At 46.6% G+C, this 20,500-nt stretch overlaps 2 protein-coding genes across 2 annotated transcripts in view; one reads left to right on the top strand and one right to left on the bottom strand.

Annotated features, from left to right (window-relative positions):
• Positions 1 to 20,500, top strand: part of LOC135905919 (metabotropic glutamate receptor 1-like) — a 49,798-nt gene that overhangs the window by 10,515 nt on the left and 18,783 nt on the right. The window contains exons 2-3 of the mRNA XM_065437036.2: positions 1,807 to 2,035; positions 3,965 to 4,439. Coding sequence (XP_065293108.1) covers positions 1,807 to 2,035; positions 3,965 to 4,439 — 704 coding nt within the window. The remainder of the gene's footprint in view (positions 1 to 1,806; positions 2,036 to 3,964; positions 4,440 to 20,500) is intronic.
• LOC135905920 (transmembrane protein 135-like) overlaps positions 2,283 to 20,500 on the bottom strand; it is a 192,189-nt gene continuing 173,971 nt past the window's right edge. The window contains exon 14 of the mRNA XM_065437038.2: positions 2,283 to 2,292. The gene's annotated coding sequence lies outside the window, so the exon portion shown is untranslated. The remainder of the gene's footprint in view (positions 2,293 to 20,500) is intronic.

Genomic DNA, 20,500 nt, shown 5'->3' with positions numbered 1-20,500 from the left:
GCCGGCAAGTCTATCCTGTGCATATATATTGAACACACGTATGAATGTAGGTGGTCTTCGAAGCTTTTAGAACGAGCACTGCCAGAGGATACGAGCTGTGCACGCGTAACAAGTGGACACATTAGTCATTTAAACATGCGTGCCAATGCATGTGACGCGGCTATCGGCATAAGCAGTCTCCAAATGCTGGAATGCATGCTCTTCAAAACGCTAACGATCCGCTGCTAATGCAGGACAACAGCTCACAGCGGACTGAACCAAACTCTAAACTTATGCACTTGAAAAGAACGCCTACACGGCCGCGTGAGGCACGTCGAAATGCCTGGTACGAATGGAACTGGCGGAAAAAATAAACAGAAATGCTCACCAGTATACGCGCGACTTAAATTCACATACGTGTATGGTTGGCACGATACTTCGTATCCGCGTATTTTCGGAGAACATATAATGCATGAACTGGAAAAAGCACTCGATCGTGAGCTGAACGGCACATTTGTTATTTTCCTGGGGTGACGACAAGCCGTGAATAGTTCTCACGTCGTCGTCTACGTTGTATTCCTCCGTTAGTCGTAGCAAGGAATGGAAATGATGCAAACGCAAGCGTATTCCAGTACACAACAGCACAGCACACTGCAGAGAAACTCCACCCACCGCAGCCGATTTCTCAAATACATTTGCTTTGTATATAAGATCTAAAACAACACGACTGAGCGCGGTGGCTCTGTGGTGTAATGGTTAGGATGTGTGCTTTGAACTGTAGAGATGCGAGTGTACGCGGGTTCGAATCCACGTGATGTATAGAGCAATGAGGTTCTCCAGATCAGTGTGTGATTCCCTCGACTACTGTGTTCTAATTAGATTGTGTGTCTCCTGATTGTGAAATATGCGAAGATATTTGCGGATTGAACGTGAATTAGCTTTTTTTTCTCCGCAGTGGCGTTCGGGAGACGCATAGGCCGATTCCGAGCAGTCACAACTCATGGTAGGCAGCAAATAGCCTGGAAAAATGACTTTAAAATCCTGCATAACATTGCTCACGCCTATTCTGAAGGCCGCTTGGAATTGGGCCACTGAGTCTGAGGAGCCGCCTAGGGAACGGTGTATCAGCGACCCTAATTTGATCTGATTTCCTGCCTGCATGCGTGGCCAGGACTTCGCTAAGGGTATTGGGAAGAGTACTAGCACTCTGTTTGGGGGAGTACAAGTACTCGGTCTGGTGGAGTGCCATTACCCCTGCGGTGAGAGTATTACCACTCTGCAGAAGAGTACTAGCACTCCCTGTGGGAAGAGTATTATCACTCTGCAGAAGAGTACTAGCAATCCCTTGCGCTAGAGTAACAAAACTCTGTCAACAGGAGTTGACCTACTCTCTCTCAAAGAGGGTCGATCTACTCTCGAAAAGAGAGTGAAATATGGGACAAGCCGCTACTCCCTCAAAGGGAGTGCCCGGCACTCTCTTAGTTTTTAGAGTGTAGCTGTAGCTGTAGTAACTTCGCATATATATATATATATATATATATATATATATATATATATATATATATATATATATATATATATATATATATATATATATAACCTTGCGCTTATATATGCACTTCCATATGTCCTTACTGCGGAGGCATATTTTTGTTGTTGTCCTGTTTTTATAGGCATTTTCTTTTTGTAGAATTGCGTACGTTTAACGCTACAGCTGGCTGAGGCAGATGACACCAAAACGTGCGAAGAAACTGAGTCAAGGCGACACTTTTTCCTCAACTTGGCTAGTCAGGAGCGCTGTAAAAATCTTTCGTTTTCGTTCGTCAGGCGAGGCGTTGTGAGGAATATGCTGCTACCGCTCCTCTTCGTCGCACTGGTCGTGGCGGAGTGGGGTAACTCAGCGCGCTACTATTACAAGTCGACGGAGAAGGAGGACTTCCTCATCGGAGCGCTATTTCCCATTCATCGGCCCCCGTACACCAAGGAGGACGACTCCAGTAGCTGTGGCGAAGTCTGGGAACTGCCCGGTATCCAGCGATTCGAGGCCGCGCTGCAGGTAATGGACCCTTACACTTTTTACACAGGTGAGAGATTTCGTAATACAGGAACAGCACATTCATGAAAAGTGTATGAGTTTTTTTTTTTTAATGCGAAGTCGGTAGACTGTCTACAGATCAGTCCCTGACCTTGGGGACCTATTCCTTTTTGTGAAATAATAAGCATGCTTCCCGCCATCCACTTCTAAAGACTGGACCGCAACTCACTTCTTTTCGAAGTATGGAGGAACGCGTCTGCCAGAGATTTGGAAAAGCAGGACAATCGGAACAGCTACCTTTATAGGCTGGATTCACGCATGAAATGTCGAAGTCCGTTTGGCATCCAACGTAACCAGATTAAATGTCGCGTTCGCGTGACGGTGTATACGCACCGCGTCCGACGAGCGGACTCGCCGAACGGCCATGCCTGTGACGGCGAAGCGCGTACTCGTTGCTTGGCACCAGTACGCCTTTGGACGGCAGGCATTGACTTCTGTGTTTGCGCTCATTGGCAACAATCCATTGAATCAAGGAGTGTTTCTTGACAATCCGCATAAACATTATATCAATGAAGCGAGCGATCCTCGTTTTCCTAAAATTTCTGAGACAAACAGGCTTTGACGCATGGCTGTGGAATGGCTGTGAATGGCACGGCTGTGTCCTACAGCCTGTCCTCGTCGCCATCCTTCATACCCTCTTCTTTTCCTTGTGATTTTCTCAGTGAAAAGACTAGCAGGCTGGCTGACCTTCTGCCTTTCCCAAAATATACTATTTTTTCTCTCCCCTGTGTAGAATTCCTGCAGACAACCTCTCCGGAAAGTTTATACACCACCAAAAAAGATATACTCTTAGCGCTTTTCTTTATGGGCAGTACATAACCTTTCCATAGCCACAAGAACAAATCCAAGCAGGCAAAGTGCTATACATGTAGTTTACAGACAATCTGCAAAATCTATGGATATATATACGGCGGCGGCAACTGACGTGCAATGATAAAATGATTGATCTATAAAGGAAGAGAAGAAACTAGGAGGCAAGATTACGCCGCAAAGCCAGCTTTCACAAACTGACTTTCCATGAAGCCATCCCCTTTGCCTTCTCTCCATTGAAAAGTTGGCCCAGCGCGTGACCCTGCTCGATGAATTCCGCCCAGTGTGCTTGGTTCGCGGTAGGTTTTTAATCTACGCCTACTTGTTCGGGTGCCTTGCCAAGCGCTTGGTGCATATTTCGCTCCCATAATTTTCGCGCAACTACAGTCGTTTATATTCGTAGCGTTTGAATTTGTGGTTTCCTTTAAAGCCTGCGTGCACGGCTTCCGCACGTTGCTGTCGCGCCCACCGTATTTTCGGAAGAGATATCGTCGCGGGAACATACTAAAGCATGCCGCGCCATGATCAAGCGTCGGGCCGACTCTCCTGGCTTCAACTCCATTGCACAATTCTCCCTTCTAACTCTTCTTTCTCCACGTATTAATCCAATTTTGCACCGCAAGACTATTCGGCCTGACTTCTGTGTATGCAACGCATTACACATACAATAAAAATGTTCCCCACAATTTTGTGATCGATTGGTTACCTTTCTTCAACACGGAATTCGACAGCAAGTCAAGTAATTTTAATTAGGTATTCAGCACTGGTTATCAGTTGGTCGCGCAGTTGTTACTTGGCAAATTTGTTTATGAAGAGCCCAGCGGGGTGTATTCTGTAAGTGTCCACCTAGGGGATATGTCTATTTCGTCTGCTGCTTCAGTGCTGATTGGCTAGGGACGCCTGTCTCCTTCTGACGCGTGCCCCAGCCCAGCCAATCAGAACTTCAGCGGCAGACGAAGTGTGCATGTCTACTAGGTGGATACATTACAGAATACACCCCCACTCCAAACATATTCGTGATATTCGTGCCAATCTATACTTTGAGAGCTCACCTCAACCGTCGTCCTCTACATCGAACAGACCGTGGACGACATCAACTCGCGGCCGGACCTGCTGCCCAACTCCACGCTCGGCATCCAGGTGCGCGACAGCTGCCAGTACACGGCCATCGCGCTCGAGCAAGTCTCCCACATGATCCGGCGATCGGCGTGGTCCAAAATCGAGTACCGCGAGGAACCGCACCCGTACCACCGGCCGCCACCCGAAGAGGACCTCATGCACGCCGTACGTTGCGAAGACACGTCTCCGGAGAAAAATATGGTGGCCATGGTCGGCCCGCTGCTAGAAGGCGGCGCCATCGACGTGCACAGCCTGATGAGCCTCTTCAAGATTCCTGTGGTCGGCTACGCGTTCGACGGGCTGCAGCCCGACTTGAGCTCGACGCAGGGCTACTACGTCAGCGTGGCGCCATCGAACGAGTCGACGCAGGCACGAGCCATGGCCGACCTGGTGACGTACTTCAACTGGACCTACGTCTCTACAGTCTTCACCAACGGTGGGCATGCATGCCTCAGGTCTATTTTGTTGTAAAAGTTGAATGGGGGCTTCTATTTGTTCCAGTCATTTAGGGAAAGGACCCACGAGAAAACCTACAAAGTAGTAGTTTGAGGATTTCTGGGGACCAGAAAGAAAGCGGAGTAGAGAGACGCATAGAATGTCGACAGAACAGTAACACTAACTACGACGACTATCCAGGTATGTCAATAGCCGAAATGCGTCATGTATGACGCGCTTACAGCAACTGGGGCTCCACTATCCAGCTTCGCTCTGGACACGCTGCGGCTTCTGGTGGTGCTGGCGTGAAGTCCGCGCAAACTTAGTGGCCCGTAACCAGTGATCCGAGTTGGCGTAGAAAAGCTTCACTGAAGAATGGCACATACCCACTGTCACATACCCAAGTTGGTGACAAAAAAAAAGTCAAACCAGAGGCTTCATGCAGCAGAGCCAACACTAAGTATAACTTATCGCAAGTTTTACGTGACTACACATTTCAGAGGCGCATATGACATAAAATAGACGTCAGATAGGAGGCTTCACAAACCAAGGATAACACTAATTATAACTTGATATGTTAAAGTAATCCGATTTAGCCTAAAAATGTGGTCAATGGTGTGCAAGAGGTAATAAAAATGTATTTATTTGGCTGATGAGGTGAGGCGACCCATCTCGACTCTGGTGAATGATAAAAGAAGTTAGTTTTGCGGAACATGGCAGCTAAATTGGTACGTCCAGGCCTTATAAACCAGAAAATGAAATCTTGTACTTCTGTTGGCTGGTCGCTGTGCTATGCATGCCTGTTAAGTTTATGCCAACCACTTCCTCACTAAGTAGGGATTATAAGCAGGGTCCCTAAATTCTTTGTTTGGTTAAAGGACTCTGGTATAAGTATCGATCCCGCCGTTGCATTTAACGCATTTTTCTTTCGTCATTTGGGCTACCGTTGAAACCGACCAAAAAAGGTAAAAGAGAAAGGTGAGGCCTTTCTAACAAGTGTGTTCAATAGCTACAGCTCGAGGCAGGCGGGATAAGAAAGCAACGTACCATAGCCTTCAAAGCCTAATGTTCCATGAGCGGCGAGGTACCGATTCCAGCAACTTCAGTGGGAACTGTCACTCAGCGAGCAATCCCTTCTAGGAGAGTGACAGCGACATCACAAGGAAGAAGGACCAGACGACCGGCGCAGATGCGCCCCGAAACAGATAGCGAGGGTTGGGACCCGGGACTTCCTCATATTTCTTAACGAATAGTGGCTAATTTTCGTGGCGCTCTCATACATACAAAAGCGTTAGTCTTTTGCACATCACATCAGGGGCACTCGTGCTAGAGCCAACTTAGCTGGTGGTATCTTCTCGAATTTCGATGAGGACTGTGCGGAGCAGGACTGCACAACTCAGAACAGACGAGCGCTAGAACAAACTACTAGGCATGCTACCTTGGCTGCACTCTCGCGAAAAACATTTCAGCTCTATAGTTCTGCAAGGACACTCGGTTTGGCGCCATTCAATCTGAACGTATTGAAAAAGCGCCCGTTCGATTCTGTAATGGATGCCATGCCAATAATGTGCTGTTGGCTTTGGCAACTAGACGAGTGTCACCACACATGTATTAATCGGCATCGACAGGAAAACGTGCTCTAGACTAGTGCTTTCGATTTGAAGTGAGTGGACCTACCTTCGCAGGCATTGTTAGAGACTATAGACTCACCTCTTTTCCGGCAAAGCCAATCGGCGCATAACTGTTCATTCATCGCGGGAATTAAAGTAGCCACATGTATTAATCGGCATCGACAGGGAAACGTGCCGTCAACTAGTGCTTTCGATTTGAAGTGAGTGGACCTACCTTCGCAGGCATTGTTAGAGACTGTAGGCTCACCTCTTTTCCGGCAAAGCCAATCGGCGCATAACTATTCATTCACCGCGAGAATTAAAGTAGCCACATGTATTAATCGGCATCGACAGGGAAACGTGCCCTCAACTAGTGCTTTCGATTTGAAGTGAGTGGACCTACCTTCGCAGGCATTGTTAGAGACTGTAGGCTCACCTCCTTTCCGGCAAAGCCAATCGGCGCATAACTATTCATTCATCGCGAGAATTAAAGTAGCCACATGTATTAATCGGCATCGACAGGGAAACGTGCCCTCAACTAGTGCTTTCGATTTGAAGTGAGTGGACCTACCTTCGCAGGCATTGTTAGAGACTGTAGGCTCACCTCTTTTCCGGCAAAGCCAATCGGCGCATAACTATTCATTCATCGCGAGAATTAAAGTAGCCACATGTATTAATCGGCATCGACAGGGAAACGTGCCCTCAACTAGTGCTTTCGATTTGAAGTGAGTGGACCTACCTTCGCAGGCATTGTTAGAGACTGTAGGCTCACCTCTTTTCCGGCAAAGCCAATCGGCGCATAACTATTCATTCATCGCGAGAATTAAAGTAGCCACATGTATTAATCGGCATCGACAGGGAAACGTGCCGTCAACTAGTGCTTTCGATTTGAAGTGAGTGGACCTACCTTCGCAGGCATTGTTAGAGACTGTAGGCTCACCTCTTTTCCGGCAAAGCCAATCGGCGCATAACTATTCATTCATCGCGAGAATTAAAGTAGCCACATGTATTAATCGGCATCGACAGGGAAACGTGCCCTCAACTAGTGCTTTCGATTTGAAGTGAGTGGACCTACCTTCGCAGGCATCGTTAGAGACTGTAGGCTCACCTCTTTTCCGGCAAAGCCAATCGGCGCATAACTGTTCATTCATCGCGGGAATTAAAGTAGCTACATTTATTAATCGGCATCGACAGGGAAACGTGCTCTCAACTAGTGCTTTCGATGTGAAGTGAGTGGACCTACCTTCGCAAACATTGTTACAGACTGTAGGCTCACCTCTTTTCCGGCAAAGCCAATCGGCGCATAACTGTTCGTTCATCGCGGGAGTTGAAGTAGCCACAATTATTAATAGGCATCGACAGGGAAACGTGCTCTCAACTAATGCTTTCGATGTGAAGTGAGTGGACCTACCTTCGCAAACATTGTTACAGACTATAGGCTCACCTCTTTTCCGGCAAAGCCAATCGCCGCATAACTGTTCATTCATCGCGGGAATTGAAGTCGTCACATGTATTATTAGCATGGACAGTCAAATGTGCACTCAACTAGCGCTTTCGATTTGAAGTGAGTGGACCTACCTTCGCAGGCATTGTTAGTGACTGTAGGCTCACCTCTTTTCCGGCAAAGCCAATCGGCGCATAACTGTTCATTCATCGCGGGAATTAAAGTAGCCACATGTATTAATCGGCATCGACACGGAAATGTGCTCTCAACTAGTGCTTTCGATGTGAAGTGAGTGGACCTACCTTCGCAAACATTGTTACAGACTATAGGCTCACCTCTTTTCCGGCAAAGCCAATCGCCGCATAACTGTTCATTCATCGCGGGAATTGAAGTCGTCACATGTATTATTTGCATGGGCAGTCAAATGTGCACTCAACTAGCGCTTTCGATAGAAGTCAGTGGACCTACGTTCGCAGACATTGTTACAGGCTTACCTCCTTTACGGCAAAGCCAATCGGCGCACAACCGTTCACTCATCACGCGAATTGAAGTCATCACGTATATTCATTAGCATGACCACTGAAATGTGCGCTCAACCATTGCTTTCGATAAATGTAATTGAATCTACCTTCGCAGACATTGTAACCGGCTGTAGGCTCAAGCGTTTTATACGGAAGTGAGTGGACCCAGCTCGAGAGGACATTTTCCATTACTGTTCTTGCAGTGAAAGCCAATTTCCCGTCACGCGTTTATTCATGCTCGTAATCGACGAGAGCTCGTGCACTAGTATGAGCATGTTATTTACGCGCCAAACCAGCGCTCTATAGGGAGATTAGTGGCTCCGTCTGGAGAAGACATTTTCGTGGGCTTACTCGGCTTACTGTTTTTGCAGCGAAAGCCGATTTGCAGGTATGCGTTTCTTCATGCCATTAATCAATAAGAACTCGTGCATTAGTACGAGGAAGGGGTATACGCGCCAACCCAGCGCTCTATAGGGAGGTGAGTGGCTCCGCCTGAAAAAGATATCTTCGTGGGCTATAGGCTTACTGTTTTTGCAGCGAAAGCCGATTTGCAGGTATGTGTTTATTCATGCCGTTAATCAATGCGAACCTGTGCAGTAGTACGAGCATGGGACATACGCGCCATACCAGTGCTCTATAGGGAGATGAGTGGCTCCGCCTGGAAAAGACATTTTCGTTGGCTATAGGCTTACTGTTTTTGCAGCGAAAGCCAATTTGCAGGTATGCGTTTATTCATGGCGTTAATCAATGCGAACTCGTGCATTAGTACGAGGATGGGACATACGCGCCATACCAGTGCTCTATAGGGAGATGAGTGGCTCCGCCTGGAAAAGACATTTTCGTTGGCTATAGGCTTACTGTTTTTCCAGCGAAAGCCGATTTGCAGGTATGCGTTTATTCATGCAATTAATCAATAAGAACTCGTGCATTAGTACGAGGATGGAATATACGCGCCAAACCAGCGCTCTATAAGGAGGTGAGTGGCTCCGCCTGGAAAAGACATTTTCGTTGGCTATAGGCTTACTGTTTTTCCAGCGAAAGCCGATTTGCAGGTATGCGTTTATTCATGCCATTAATCAATAAGAACTCGTGCATTAATACGAGGATGGAATATATGCACCAAACCAGCGCTCTATAGCGAGGTGAATGGCACCGCCTGGAGGAGACATCTTCGTGGGCTATAGGCTATAGGTTTTTGCAGCGAAAGCCGATTTGCAGGTATGCGTTTATTCATGCCGTTATTCAATGAGAACTCGTGCATTAGTACTAGGATGGAATATACGCGCCAAACCAGTGCTCTATAGGGAGATGAGTGGCTCCGCCTGGAAAAGACATTTTCGTTGGCTATAGGCTTACTGTTTTTCCAGCGAAAGCCGATTTGCAGGTATGCGTTTATTCATGCAATTAATCAATAAGAACTCGCGCATTAGTACGAGGATGGAATATACGCGCCAAACCAGCGCTCTATAAGGAGGTGAGTGGCTCCGCCTGGAAAAGACATTTTCGTTGGCTATAGGCTTACTGTTTTTCCAGCGAAAGCCGATTTGCAGGTATGCGTTTATTCATGCCATTAATCAATAAGAACTCGTGCATTAATACGAGGATGGAATATATGCACCAAACCAGCGCTCTATAGCGAGGTGAATGGCTCCGCCTGGAGGAGACATTTTCGTGGGCTATTAGCCCCGAGAACGAACACGGGCGGCGCTGCGAGCGCCGCTCGCGTGACGTCAGGGCACGGACTCGCGCCTGTCGTCTGCTACAGTTCGGGAGTTGTCCGGGCGCTTTCTGCAGTGTTTTCGTTTGTTCGCCCTCGTTCTGTCTGCTTGTATACTTATGGTGGTCGTCTTAAATATATTTTTACGACGTCTTCCTTTGCGAACATTTATTCAAAGAGCTAATTTCTTAGACAACAATGCAGCTCTCGAAGGCAACGCTACAGTGCCAGCCGAAGCGACGCAGACCAGCCCATTGCGGGTTTTTCATGCGCGGATAGACAATCGCAAAAGCATAGCCTATAGGAATCCAGTTATGATACCATACCTGCCGCGGTGCAACAATTATGTCACAAAGCTGGCTATATATGACTTCTACAGCAGTTACGTTGATTTTATTCCGCTAAAATAGGTTTGCTCACGACGAGTAGTTCATGGTATAATATCGAATTTTTGCATTTCCTCACAGAAACGCTCGGCAGTAGCACGGGGACTTAACTAATACTGGAGCTTAGATTCTACAGGCCTCACTTTCTTCTTTAACTGCTTGTCAACATTAGGCGGTTCTTCACGTGTTTATTTTTTTTAAGCGGCGGAAATTTGAAGTAAAGTTAATGAAGGCTTACAGCTATTTACAGAGTACAAATAGGAATGTACCAATATATATTTCCTTTTCCGTGCTACATGTTCAACTCACCTCTTTAGGGCGCGTTTGTTAATGATTAATAATGTAAGTTAAGTTCCTCTTTTTTTGTCTATATTACCAAGTGTATATCATTTATTTATTTCAATGCCGCAGTGTGTTTTGCATTGTTATTGTGGAAATACTTCACTGTTCTTTCATATATTGCATAACTGCAATGTTTTATGGCCACTATATAAATGTAATTTATATGGCGCTTGATGTGTTACCCCGTGCAGCCATATTGTACCTAAAGGGGTGAGGTTACCTCAAGCCGCGTCTGTGCGACTTTTTTCCCTCATCCACCTCCATTTACCACTCCTCTGTACATGTGTGTGTGTAAATGGAAATTAATAAATCAAATCAAACTCACTTGAGAAATTTACTGGTGCTTGCTGCTTCAGGAATATACATGACGAATCTGTTTGGCGAACTGACACAGACTGCTCGGCCCAATTTTTTTAGTGAAGTATGCCTGCTGGACCGCATAGCTGCAGCCAGAAAGAAGTCGAAGCGTCAATGATTAGTAGTAGGGGACATATTGAAGATATCGAAATTCCCCCGGTGGAGGGTCAGAAATCAAGTGAAAGTATATGCAAGGCTTGTGGTGCTTTCTTTATGAATGTTTGCGATTGGATTGGAGCAAACTTAATTTGCCTGCAAGGTTCTCTTTTATGTACCGACGAAACGAATAGTTATCCGTTTGTATAATTGAATAACGCTGGATCGAGACATAACATATAGATCGAGACATCGAGACAGAAGGTGCTTGAATTTTCCTTTTGTATATACAGGAAATCTAAGCTGCGGTGTAGTAGCTCGAGAATACTTTAGCCATTCTAGTTGGCGCTGTAAAAAAAAATGCTTTATGGTTTTAATTCGAAGTTGTAGTGAACTGATGGGTTTCGCGAACATAGCGTGCCTCGCCATACGGACAGTCGATTGCTACCGTTACGTGATCGGGGGTGTGCCATATTGTCGATAAAGGCTACTGAGGGCCACTATGAAACATTTCATCACTTTCAATTGAGTGGCTCTCGATCTTAACAACGAAACTTTTCTCTCAGGTGATTGCTACTATGGTGTTTGTGAATTAACTATGTAAATACTCTACATGACGCGCCGTCGTGTTAGCAGCCATTAACAATTCGTTTTTTTGGAGGCCTGTTTCAGAGGGGGATGGAAGTAGCAGCAAACTTTTTCATAAGAAATGCGCGCCTAACTATTTTTTTACGCATTATTGAATGGCCATGTTTGAATAGAACAACACACCAGAGTAATAGGAATCATGATGAGAGCTTCGCTGGGCAGTGTCTTTCTAAAATCAGATAACATGTTGACGCCAATTACCAAATTTTTCTTCCACGTAAAATGCAATGCCTCTCATAGCTAAATACTAAAGCAATGTTAAGTGTTTAGCGAAGCATCATACACAACTACGCGCGTTGAATTTGCAGATATTCTTTTTTTAGTCAAAATTTACCGATGGACACGGCGCATATATGCATTGCAAAACCTAGTAGACCCCTTTAACGCTACTTAGCTTGCGATAACCAAGCCGCAAAGTTTCTCGACTCACACGCTTTTGAAGAAGAAACTGTGGTTAAGGTATGGCAGCTGAAAGAAGCCGACGTATTCTTCAATACGTACGGCTCGAGCCACCCATCCCCCAAGCATACAAGAAGGGAACGAGCGCGCGCGGCAGCCGAGCGAGCCGGAGCGAGCGGCGTCCTGGCCGTGACGTCACTCGCGAGAGGGCGCCACTCCTAATTCTCGGGGCTAATAGGCTTACTGTTTTTGCAGCGAAAGCCGATTTGCAGGTATGCGTTTATTCATGCCGTTAATCAATGCGAACTCTTGCATTAGTACGAGGATGGAATATACGCACCAAACCAGCGCTCTATAGGGAGATGAGTGGCTCCGTCTGGAGAAGACATTTTTGTGGGCTATAGGCTTACTGTTTTTCCAGCGAAAGCCGATTTGCAGGTATGCGTTTATTCATGCCATTAATCAATAAGAACTCGTGCATTAGTACGAGGATGGGATATACGCGCCAAACCAGCGCTCTATAGGGAGATTAGTGGCTCCGTCTGGAGAAGACATTTTCGTTGGCTATAGGGTTACTGTTTGTGCAGCGAAAGCCAATTTGCAGGCATGCGTTTATTCATGGCGTTAATCAATGCGAACTCGTGCATTTGTACGAGGATGGGACATACGCGCCCTACCAGTGTTCTATAGGGAGATGGGTGGCTCCGCCTTGAAAAGACATTTTCCTGTGCTATAGGCTTACCGTTTTTGCAGCGAAAGCCGATTTGCAGGTATGCGTTTATTCATGCCGTTATTCAATGAGAACTCGTGCATTAGTACTAGGATGGAATATACGCGCCAAACCAGCGCTCTATAGGGAGGTGAGTGGCTCCGTCTGGAGAAGACATTTTCGTGGGCTATAGGCTTACTGTTTTTGCGCCGAAAGCCGATTTGCAGGTATGCGTTTATTCATGCCGTTAATCAATGCGAACTCGTGCATTAGTACGAGGATGGAATATACGCGCCAAACCAGCGCTCTATAGGGAGGTGAGTGGCTCCGTCTGGAGAAGACATTTTCGTGGGCTATAGGCTTACTGTTTTTCCAGTGAAAGCCGATTTGCAGGTATGCGTTTATTCATGCTGTTAATCAATGAGAACTCGTGCATTAGTACGAGGATGGAATATACGCACCAAACCAGCGCTCTATAGGGAGATTAGTGGCTCCGCCTGGAGAAGACATTTTCGTGGGCTATAGGCTTACTGTTTTTGCAGCGAAAGCCGATTTGCAGGTATGCGTTTCTTCATGCCATTAATCAATAAGAACTTGTGCATTAGTACGAGGATGGGACATACGCGCCGAACCAGCGCTCAATAGGGAGATGAGTGGCTCCGTCTGGAGAAGACATTTTCGTGGGCTATAGGCTTACTGTTGTTCCAGTGAAAGCCGATTTGCAGGTATGCGTTTCTTCATGCCATTAATCAATAAGAACTTGTGCATTAGTACGAGGATGGGACATACGCGCCGAACCAGCGCTCTATAGGGAGATGAGTGGCTCCGCCTGGAGAAGACATTTTCGTGGGCTTTAGGCTTACTGTTTTTGCAGCGAAAGCCGATTTGCAGGTATGCGTTTCTTCATGCCATTAATCAATAAGAACTTGTGCATTAGTACGAGGATGGGATATACGCGCCGAACCAGCGCTCTATAGGGAGATGAGTGGCTCCGCCTGGAGAAGACATTTTCGTGGGTTATAGGCTTACTGTTTTTGCAGCGAAAGCCGATTTCCAGGTATGCGTTTCTTCATGCCATTAATCAATAAGAACTTGTGCATTAGTACGAGGATGGGATATACGCGCCGAACCAGCGCTCTATAGGGAGATGAGTGGCTCCGCCTGGAGAAAACATTTTCGTGGGCTATAGGCTTACTGTTTTTCCAGTGAGAGCCGATTTGCAGGTATGCGTTTCTTCATGCCATTAATCAATGAGAACTCGTGCATTAGTACGAGGATGGAATATACGCGCCAAACCAGCGCTCTATAAGGAGGTGAGTGGCTCCGCCTGGAAAAGACATTTTCGTTGGCTATAGGCTTACTGTTTTTCCAGCGAAAGCCAATTTGCAGGTATGCGTTTATTCATGCCATTAATCAATGCGAACTCTTGCATTAGTACGAGGATGGAATATACGCACCAAACCAGCGCTCTATATGGAGATGAGTGGCTCCGTCTGGAGAAGACATTTTTGTGGGCTATAGGCTCACTGTTTTTCCAGTGAAAGCCGATTTGCAGGTATGCGTTTATTCATGCCATTAATCAATAAGAACTCGTGCATTAGTACGAGGATGGGATATACGCGCCAAACCAGCGCTCTATAGGGAGATTAGTGGCTCCGTCTGGAGAAGACATTTTCGTTGGCTATAGGTTTACTGTTTTTGCAGCGAAAGCCAATTTGCAGGCATGCGTTTATTCATGGCGTTAATCAATGCGAACTCGTGCATTTGTACGGGGATGGGACATACGCGCCATACCAGTGTTCTATAGGGAGATGAGTGGCTCCGCCTTGAAAAGACATTTTCCTGGGCTATAGGCTTACCGTATTTGCAGCGAAAGCCGATTTGCAGGTATGCGTTTATTCATGCCGTTATTCAATGAGAACTCGTGCATTAGTACTAGGATAGAATATACGCGCCAAACCAGCGCTCTATAGGGAGGTGAGTGGCTCCGTCTGGAGAAGACATTTTCGTGGGCTATAGGCTTACTGTTTTTCCAGTGAAAGCCGATTTGCAGGTATGCGTTTATTCATGCTGTTAATCAATGAGAACTCGTGCATTAGTACGAGGATGGAATATACGCACCAAACCAGCGCTCTATAGGGAGATTAGTGGCTCCGTCTGGAGAAGATATTTTCGTGGGCTATAGGCTTACTGTTTTTGCAGCGAAAGCCGATTTGCAGGTATGCGTTTCTTCATGCCATTAATCAATAAGAACTTGTGCATTAGTACGAGGATGGGACATACGCGCCGAACCAGCGCTCTATAGGGAGATGAGTGGCTCCGCCTGGAGAAGACATTTTCGTGGGCTTTAGGCTTACTGTTTTTCCTGTGAAAGCCGATTTGCAGGTATGCGTTTATTCATGCTGTTAATCAATGAGAACTCGTGCATTAGTACGAGGATGGAATATACGCACCAAACCAGCGCTCTATAGCGAGATTAGTGGCTCCGTCTGGAGAAGATATTTTCGTGGGCTATAGGCTTACTGTTTTTGCAGCGAAAGCCGATTTGCAGGTATGCGTTTCTTCATGCCATTAATCAATAAGAACTTGTGCATTAGTACGAGGATGGGACATACGCGCCGAACCAGCGCTCTATAGGGAGATGAGTGGCTCCGCCTGGAGAAGACATTTTCGTGGGCTTTAGGCTTACTGTTTTTCCTGTGAAAGCCGATTTGCAGGTATGCGTTTATTCATGCCGTTAATCAATGAGAACTCGTGCATTAGTACGAGGATGGAATATACGCGCCAAACCAGCGCTCTATAGGGAGATTAGTGGCTCCGTCTGGAGAAGACATTTTCGTGGGCTATAGGCTTACTGTTTTTGCAGCGAAAGCCGATTTGCAGGTATGCGTTTCTTCATGCCATTAATCAATAAGAACTTGTGCATTAGTACGAGGATGGGACATACGCGCCGAACCAGCGCTCTATAGGGAGATGAGTGGCTCCGCCTGGAGAAGACATTTTCGTGGGCTTTAGGCTTACTGTTTTTCCTGTGAAAGCCGATTTGCAGGTATGCGTTTATTGATGCCGTTAATCAATGAGAACTCGTGCATTAGTACGAGGATGGAATATACGCGCCAAACCAGCGCTCTATAGGGAGATGAGTGGCTCCGTCTGGAGAAGACATTTTCGTGGGCTATAGGCTTACTGTTTTTCCAGTGAAAGCCGATTTGCAGGTATGCGTTTCTTCATGCCATTAATCAATAAGAACTCGTGCATTAGTACGAGGATGGGACATACGCGCCAAACCAGCGCTCTATAGGGAGATGAGTGGCTCCGCCTGGAGAAGACATTTTCGTGGGCTATAGGCTTACTGTTTTTCCAGTGAAAGCCGATTTGCAGGTATGCGTTTCTTCTTGCCATTAATCAATAAGAACTCGTGCATTAGTACGAGGATGGGATATACGCGCCAAACCAGCGCTCTATAGGGAGATTAGTGGCTCCGTCTGTAGAAGACATTTTCGTTGGCTATAGGCTTACTGTTTTTGCAGCGAAAGCCAATTTGCAGGCATGCGTTTATTCATGGCGTTAATCAATGCGAACTCGTGCATTTGTACGAGGATGGGACATACGCGCCCTACCAGTGTTCTATAGGGAGATGGGTGGCTCCGCCTTGAAAAGACATTTTCCTGGGCTATAGGCTTAGCATTTTTGCAGCGAAAGCCGATTTGCAGGTATGCGTTTATTCATGCCGTTATTCAATGAGAACTCGTGCATTAGTACTAGGATGGAATATACGCGCCAAACCAGCGCTCTATAGGGAGGTGAGTGGCTCCGTCTGGAGAAGACATTTTCGTGGGCTATAGGCTTACTGTTTTTGCGCCGAAAGCCGATTTGCAGGTATGCGTTTATTCATGCCGTTAATCAATGCGAACTCGTGCATTAGTACGAGGATGGAATATACGCACCAAACCAGCGCTCTATAGGGAGATTAGTGGCTCCGCCTGGAGAAGACATTTTCGTGGGCTATAGGCTTACTGTTTTTGCAGCGAAAGCCGATTTGCAGGTATGCGTTTCTTCATGCCATTAATCAATAAGAACTTGTGCATTAGTACGAGGATGGGACATACGCGCCGAACCAGCGCTCTATAGGGAGATGAGTGGTTCCGTCTGGAGAAGACATTTTCGTCGGCTATAGGCTTACTGTTGTTCCAGTGAAAGCCGATTTGCAGGTATGCGTTTCTTCATGCCATTAATCAATAAGAACTTGTGCATTAGTACGAGGATGGGACATACGCGCCGAACCAGCGCTCTATAGGGAGATGAGTGGCTCCGCCTGGAGAAGACATTTTCGTGGGCTTTAGGCTTACTGTTTTTGCAGCGAAAGCCGATTTGCAGGTATGCGTTTCTTCATGCCATTAATCAATAAGAACTTGTGCATTACTACGAGGATGGGATATACGCGCCGAACCAGCGCTCTATAGGGAGATGAGTGGCTCCGCCTGGAGAAGACATTTTCGTGGGCTATAGGCTTACTGTTTTTGCAGCGAAAGCCGATTTCCAGGTATGCGTTTCTTCATGCCATTAATCAATAAGAACTTGTGCATTAGTACGAGGATGGGATATACGCGCCGAACCAGCGCTCTATAGGGAGATGAGTGGCTCCGCCTGGAGAAGACATTTTCGTGGGCTATAGGCTTACTGTTTTTCCAGTGAAAGCCGATTTGCAGGTATGCGTTTCGTCATGCCATTAATCAATGAGTACTCGTGCATTAGTACGAGGATGGAATATACGCGCCAAACCAGCGCTCTATAAGGAGGTGAGTGGCTCCGCCTGGAAAAGACATTTTCGTTGGCTATAGGCTTACTGTTTTTCCAGCGAAAGCCGATTTGCAGGTATGCGTTTATTCATGCCATTAATCAATGCGAACTCTTGCATTAGTACGAGGATGGAATATACGCACCAAACCAGCGCTCTATATGGAGATGAGTGGCTCCGTCTGGAGAAGACATTTTTGTGGGCTATAGGCTTACTGTTTTTCCAGTGAAAGCCGATTTGCAGGTATGCGTTTATTCATGCCATTAATCAATAAGAACTCGTGCATTAGTACGAGGATGGGATATACGCGCCAAACCAGCGCTCTATAGGGAGATTAGTGGCTCCGTCTGGAGAAGACATTTTCGTTGGCTATAGGCTTACTGTTTTTGCAGCGAAAGCCAATTTGCAGGCATGCGTTTATTCATGGCGTTAATCAATGCGAACTCGTGCATTTGTACGGGGATGGGACATACGCGCCATACCAGTGTTCTATAGGGAGATGAGTGGCTCCGCCTTGAAAAGACATTTTCCTGGGCTATAGGCTTACCGTTTTTGCAGCGAAAGCCGATTTGCAGGTATGCGTTTATTCATGCCGTTATTCAATGAGAACTCGTGCATTAGTACTAGGATGGAATATACGCGCCAAACCAGCGCTCTATAGGGAGGTGAGTGGCTCCGTCTGGAGAAGACATTTTCGTGGGCTATAGGCTTACTGTTTTTGCGGCGAAAGCCGATTTGCAGGTATGCGTTTATTCATGCCGTTAATCAATGCGAACTCGTGCATTAGTACGAGGATGGAATATACGCGCCAAACCAGCGCTCTATAGGGAGGTGAGTGGCTCCGTCTGGAGAAGACATTTTCGTGGGCTATAGGCTTACTGTTTTTCCAGTGAAAGCCGATTTGCAGGTATGCGTTTATTCATGCTGTTAATCAATGAGAACTCGTGCATTAGTACGAGGATGGAATATACGCACCAAACCAGCGCTCTATAGGGAGATTAGTGGCTCCGTCTGGAGAAGATATTTTCGTGGGCTATAGGCTTACTGTTTTTGCAGCGAAAGCCGATTTGCAGGTATGCGTTTCTTCATGCCATTAATCAATAAAAACTTGTGCATTAGTACGAGGATGGGACATACGCGCCGAACCAGCGCTCTATAGGGAGATGAGTGGCTCCGCCTGGAGAAGACATTTTCGTGGGCTTTAGGCTTACTGTTTTTCCTGTGAAAGCCGATTTGCAGGTATGCGTTTATTCATGCCGTTAATCAATGAGAACTCGTGCATTAGTACGAGGATGGAATATACGCGCCAAACCAGCGCTCTATAGGGAGATTAGTGGCTCCGTCTGGAGAAGACATTTTCGTGGGCTATAGGCTTACTGTTTTTGCAGCGAAAGCCGATTTGCAGGTATGCGTTTCTTCATGCCATTAATCAATAAGAACTCGTGCACTAGTACGAGGATGGAATATACGCACCAAACCAGCGCTCTATAGGGAGATGAGTGGCTCCGCCTGGAGAAGACATTTTCGTGGGCTATAGGCCTACTGTTTTTGCAGCGAAAGCCGATTTGCAGGTATGCGTTTCTTCATGCTGTTAATCAATGAGAACTCGTGCATTAGTACGAGGATGGAATATACGCACCAAACCAGCGCTCTATAGGGAGATGAGTGGCTCCGCCTGGAGAAGACATTTTCGTGGGCTATAAGCTTACTGTTTTTCCCGTGAAAGCCGATTTGCAGGTATGCGTTTCTTCATGCCATTAATCAATGAGAACTCGTGCATTAGTACGAGGATGGAATATACGCGCCAAACCAGCGCTCTATAGGGAGGTGAGTGGCTCCGTCTGGAGAAGACATTTTCGTGGGCTATAGGCTTACTGTGTTTGAGGCGAAAGCCGATTTGCAGGTATGCGTTTATTCATGCCATTAATCAATGCGAACTCGTGCATTAGTACGAGGATGGAATATACGCGCCAAACCAGCGCTCTATAGGGAGGTGTGTGGCTCCGTCTGGAGAAGACATTTTCGTGGGCTATAGGCTTACTGTTTTTGCAGCGAAAGCCGATTTGCAGGTATGCGTTTCTTCATGCCATTAATCAATAATAACTTGTGCATTAGTACGAGGATGGGATATACGCGCCGAACCAGCGCTCTATAGGGAGATGAGTGGCTCCGTCTGGAGAAGACATTTTCGTGGGCTATAGGCTTACTGTTTTTCCAGTGAAAGCCGATTTGCAGGTATGCGTTTCTTCATGCCATTAATCAATAAGAACTCGTGCATTAGTACGAGGATGGGACATACGCGCCGAACCAGCGCTCTATAGGGAGATGAGTGGCTCCGCCTGGAGAAGACATTTTCGTGGGCTATAGGCTTACTGTTTTTGCAGCGAAAGCCGATTTGCAGGTATGCGTTTCTTCATGCCATTAATCAATAAGAACTTGTGCATTAGTACGAGGATGGGATATACGCGCCGAACCATTGCTCTATAGGGAGATGAGTGGCTCCGCCTGGAGAAGACATTTTCGTGGGCTATAGGCTTACTGTTTTTCCAGTGAAAGCCGATTTGCAGGTATGCGTTTCTTCATGCCATTAATCAATGAGAACTCGTGCATTAGTACGAGGATGGAATATACGCACCAAACCAGCGCTCTATAGGGAGATTAGTGGCTCCGTCTGGAGAAGACATTTTCGTGGGCTATAGGCTTACTGTTTTTGCAGCGAAAGCCGATTTGCAGGTATGCGTTTCTTCATGCCATTAATCAAGAAGAACTTGTGCGTTAGTACGAGGATGGGATATACGCGCCGAACCAGCGCTCTATAGGGAGATGAGTGGCTCCGCCTGGAAAAGATATCTTCGTGGGCTATAGGCTTACTGTTTTTGCAGCGAAAGCCGATTTGCAGGTATGTGTTTATTCATGCCGTTAATCAATGCGAACCTGTGCAGTAGTACGAGCATGGGACATACGCGCCATACCAGTGCTCTATAGGGAGATGAGTGGCTCCGCCTGGAGAAGACATTTTCGTGGGCTATAGGCTT

The sequence above is a fragment of the Dermacentor albipictus genome, chromosome 5 (assembly GCF_038994185.2).
Source record: "Dermacentor albipictus isolate Rhodes 1998 colony chromosome 5, USDA_Dalb.pri_finalv2, whole genome shotgun sequence".
Lineage (NCBI taxonomy): Eukaryota > Metazoa > Arthropoda > Arachnida > Ixodida > Ixodidae > Dermacentor > Dermacentor albipictus.
The sequence above is the reverse complement of the archived record's forward strand: the minus strand, read 5'-3'. Positions and strand labels throughout refer to the sequence as shown.